This window comes from Centroberyx gerrardi, chromosome 5, assembly GCF_048128805.1.
Source record: "Centroberyx gerrardi isolate f3 chromosome 5, fCenGer3.hap1.cur.20231027, whole genome shotgun sequence".
Classification (NCBI taxonomy): domain Eukaryota; kingdom Metazoa; phylum Chordata; class Actinopteri; order Beryciformes; family Berycidae; genus Centroberyx; species Centroberyx gerrardi.
In genome coordinates, this window is record NC_136001.1 from 36129281 (window position 1) to 36134280 (window position 5000).

The window sequence follows — 5000 nt, forward strand, 5'->3', positions numbered from 1 at the left end:
AGTGTAACTTTATGGTTCCTACAGCAGGGAGTGTACATCAGGATAAACATGAGGAACTTTAGGTAACCATTATGTACAAATGATGGACTAGCAACAGTATTCTTGACTTATAAATCAGTAAGCATGAAAATAGTATTATCAATTATCAATATACTCAATTACTGCAGTAGACAGAATATTAACAGCAGTTTGTACGCACAGACGAGTCGTTGTTGGTTTCCTCCAGAGGGATGAAGACGGTGAACGGACCGTCGCCGTAAAGACTCCGAGAGTCCGACATCTGAGGAAGAAAAACACAATCAGTTCTGTGATGATGGATCACGACTTCTCCATTCAATTACACTTTGTCATTTTACTTTACACAAGTATGCAGCAACACAAACAGCCGTAAAACCGGACAACACAGTTTGCATTTGAGTCATCAAACTACATCACTATCAACTACATCTCTAAACTACATCACTATCAACTACATCACTATCATCTACATCTCTAAACTACATCACTATCATCTACATCTCTAAACTACATCACTATCATCTACATCTCTAAACTACATCACTATCATCTACATCTCTAAACCACATCACTATCAACTACATCTCTAAACTACATCACTCTCATCTACATCTCTAAACTACATCACTATCATCTACATCTCTAAACTACATCACTATCAACTACATCTCTAAACTACATCACTATCATCTACATCTCTAAACTACATCACTATCAACTACATCTCTAAACTACATCACTCTAAACTACATCACTATCATCTACATCTCTAAACTACATCACTATCATCTACATCTCTAAACTACATCACTATCAACTACATCTCTAAACTACATCACTATCATCTACATCTCTAAACTACATCACTATCAACTACATCTCTAAACTACATCACTCTCATCTACATCTCTAAACTACATCACTATCATCTACATCTCTAAACTACATCACTCTAAACTACATCACTATCATCTACATCTCTAAACTACATCACTATCATCTACATCTCTAAACTACATCACTCTAAACTATATCACTATCATCTACATCTCTAAACTACATCACTATCAACTACATCTCTAAACTACATCACTCTAAACTACATCACTATCATCTACATCTCTAAACTACATCACTATCATCTACATCTCTAAACTACATCACTATCATCTACATCTCTAAACTACATCACTATCAACTACATCTCTGAACTACATCACTATCATCTACATCTCTAAACTACATCACTCTAAACTACATCTCTAAACTACATCACTATCAACTACATCTCTGAACTACATCACTATCATCTACATCTCTGAACTACATCACTATCATCTACATCTCTGAACTACATCACTATCAACTACATCTCTAAACTACATCACTATCATCTACATCTCTAAACTACATCACTCTAAACTACATCACTATCATCTACATCTCTGAACTACATCACTATCATCTACATCTCTAAACTACATCACTATCATCTACATCTCTGAACTACATCACTATCAACTACATCTCTAAACTACATCACTATCATCTACATCTCTAAACTACATCACTCTAAACTACATCACTATCATCTACATCTCTGAACTACATCACTATCATCTACATCTCTAAACTACATCACTATCATCTACATCTCTGAACTACATCACTATCAACTACATCTCTGAACTACATCACTATCATCTACATCTCTAAACTACATCACTATCATCTACATCTCTGAACTACATCACTATCAACTATATCTCTAAACTACATCACTATCAACTACATCTCTAAACTACATCACTATCAACTACATCTCTGAACTACATCACTATCAACTACATCTCTGAACTACATCACTATCATCTACATCTCTAAACTACATCACTATCAACTACATCTCTAAACTACATCACTATCAACTACATCTCTGAACTACATCACTATCAACTACATCTCTAAACTACATCACTATCATCTACATCTCTAAACTACATCACTCTAAACTACATCACTATCATCTACATCTCTGAACTACATCACTATCATCTACATCTCTAAACTACATCACTATCATCTACATCTCTAAACTACATCACTATCATCTACATCTCTAAACTACATCACTATCATCTACATCTCTGGGGGGGGACTCGAGTCACATGACTTGGACTCGAGTCACTGAGACTTGATGCATTAAGAGAAGACTTGAGACTTGACTTGGTTCTGGTGAGCCTGACTTGTACTTGATTTGTTCTGACTTGACTTGCTGTTCTACATCTAGACTTGTGACTTGACATTAATGACTTGACTGTTCTCTCATTAGGACGGACTGGTAGCTACTCACAGATAACATGCGACGGAAGAAGGCATTCTCTGTACGACGGAAAATCTCCTGCAAGACAACAGACAGACAACAACAGAACTTCCTGTGAGAGGGCAGTGGGAGGTCAGAGGTCAGTGGGAGGTCAGAGGGAGGTCAGTGGGAGGTCAGAGGTCAGTGGGAGGTCAGTGGGAGGTCAGAGGTCAGTGGGAGGTCAGAGGGAGGTCAGTGGGAGGTCAGAGGTCAGTGGGAGGTCAGAGGGAGGTCAGTGGGAGGTCAGAGGTCAGTGGGAGGTCAGAGGGCAGTGGGAGGTCAGAGGTCAGTGGGAGGTCAGAGGGAGGTCAGTGGGAGGTCAGAGGTCAGTGGGAGGTCAGAGGGAGGTCAGTGGGAGGTCAGTGGGAGGTCAGAGGGCAGTGGGAGGTCAGAGGGCAGTGGGAGGTCAGAGGTCAGTGGGAGGTCAGAGGGCAGTGGGAGGTCAGAGGTCAGTGGGAGGTCAGAGGTCAGTGGGAGGTCAGAGGGAGGTCAGTGGGAGGTCAGTGGGAGGTCAGTGGGAGGTCAGAGGTCAGTGGGAGGTCAGAGGTCAGCGGTCATGTGACTCACGGTTTGTGTGCTCCCCCTGCAGTCGAAGCCGTCACCCACGTGTCCTCTGGGACAGGAGCAGTTCCTCTGACCCTGACCCAGGTACACACACCGAGCGTACTGACCACAGCCACCGTTAGCCTGCATTACACACACACACACACACACACACACAAATACTTGTTGCGATTGCTGATACAGGATATGCAGTATATTATTTTATATATTAGATTATATTAGATTAAGTTATGCTATGCTATGCTGTGTTGTATATTATATTATATTATAATATATTATAATATCACACACACACACACACACACACACACAGGGACTTACAGTTCTGCAGGGGTTGACTGGGTAACAGTACCTCCCTGTTCCTGAGAAACCAGGCAGACAAGCACAGGCGGTCTGGAAAACAGACCGGCCAGTAAAACAGTCAGTACAACAGCCAATCAATTCAGCCATCCATTACCATCTTCCCTCCCTCCCTCTCTCCCACCCACCATTCAATCAATCAATAAATCAATGATTAATTTCATCCATCCATCTGTCCCTCACCCCCATTTTAAAGGACGAGTCGGCACTGAATCATGTTTTTCGAGCTGTAAACGTTGTAAAGTGAATAATCTGTAATCTCTCACCTGTGTTACGTTATCGTTTACATCTCTCTTGAGAACATACTTATAGTCGACTTTTAGATTTTGGAGCCTTTCCTTTGTCAACCATGTTTGCGTGTGTTCTTTGAAATTGTGTTGTTTCTTTTTATTCTCACTCCATTTGTATTGTTATTTGTTTTATTCCTGTAAAGCACTTTGTAACTAACCCTAACCGTCATTAAGCATCAATCCTGCACTTCATTTCAACTTTTTTTTGATACATAGCAGTTGGGGGTTAAATGTTCTTCGGTGGTGGTTATCGAGGGCAGGCAGCCTAAATAATTTCAGACTTTGTAAAGTATATTCTATTATGTTTTATCCAATTAATGTTCTATGGGCAAACTGCTAATTCAATCTTTGTGACTTGATTAAAGGCACAAAGTATTTAAAGGAGAATACCAGCGTTTCCCCCAGTCATTTTACAATGCATGCTGCATGTTATTAGATTTTTAATGTTTACTCGTTTCTAAAATCCAACAATCCAACGACAAAACTCATGCACATACTGAAAAATCTGAACAGGAACAGCTCAACTAGCTGATGCTAACAGTCTGAATCAAGTGTGTTAGCTAACACACAGATACTGTAAGATACTGCAAACAGGGCAGTATCTTACTGTTTTAGCTAACAGAGAGGTGTTTTAGCACCAAGAGAGGGGTATTTCTATGCTAACAGGGGTGTTTTAGCGCTAAGAGAGGGGTATATTTTGCTAACAGGGGTGTTTTAGCGCCAAGAGAGGGGTATTTTTATGCTAGCGGGGTGTTTTACTGCTAAGAGAGGGGTATACTTTGCTAACAGGGGTGTTTTAGCACTAAGAGAGGGGTATTTCATGCTAATGGGGTGTTTCAGCGCTAATAGAGGGGTATTTTTATGCTAGCGGGGTGTTTTACTGCTAACATGGCGTTCTCTTACGGTGTTCGGGCCTGTTCTGATGCATTCTGCTGACTGGTGACAGCCTCCGTTGTTGACCAGACAGCCGTCAACCTCTGTAAAACACACAACAACACTTTTATAAATCATTCTTTATGATATTTCTTCATCAGACAGGATACAGCAGAGACAAGATGGGAGAGAGAGGGGATAACATGTGACTAAAATCACAGCATACTGTATCCCTCCTTACTGATTAGGGTTAGACTTAGTTAGATGTCTTCTACAGTATATCTTTCTCTGCAGGACAGGGTCAGGGTTAGGGCCGCCTCTACAGGCAGGTCAGAGGTCAGAGGTCAAGGTCTGCCGCAAAACAGCAACCTTTGAGCTGGTAGGGATTCGCCCTTCATTCACATGCTGTCAGATATCGGAAAAACACATTTCTTACTACCTGAGTTTCTGAGTTATGATGCAATGAAGACCTTTAACCTTCTCAACATGGTGGAAAAATCAAGGCATGTGTCAGTGAAAAACACTTTACATAC

General features: G+C 40.7%; 1 protein-coding gene across 1 annotated transcript in view; it reads right to left on the reverse strand.

The window, feature by feature from the left end:
• Positions 1-5000, reverse strand: part of stab1 (stabilin 1) — a 102200-nt gene that overhangs the window by 32215 nt on the left and 64985 nt on the right. Inside the window, 5 exon segments of the mRNA XM_078283630.1 lie at positions 200-280; positions 2372-2419; positions 2948-3067; positions 3266-3337; positions 4498-4571. Of these exon segments, the coding sequence (XP_078139756.1) occupies positions 200-280; positions 2372-2419; positions 2948-3067; positions 3266-3337; positions 4498-4571 (395 nt within the window).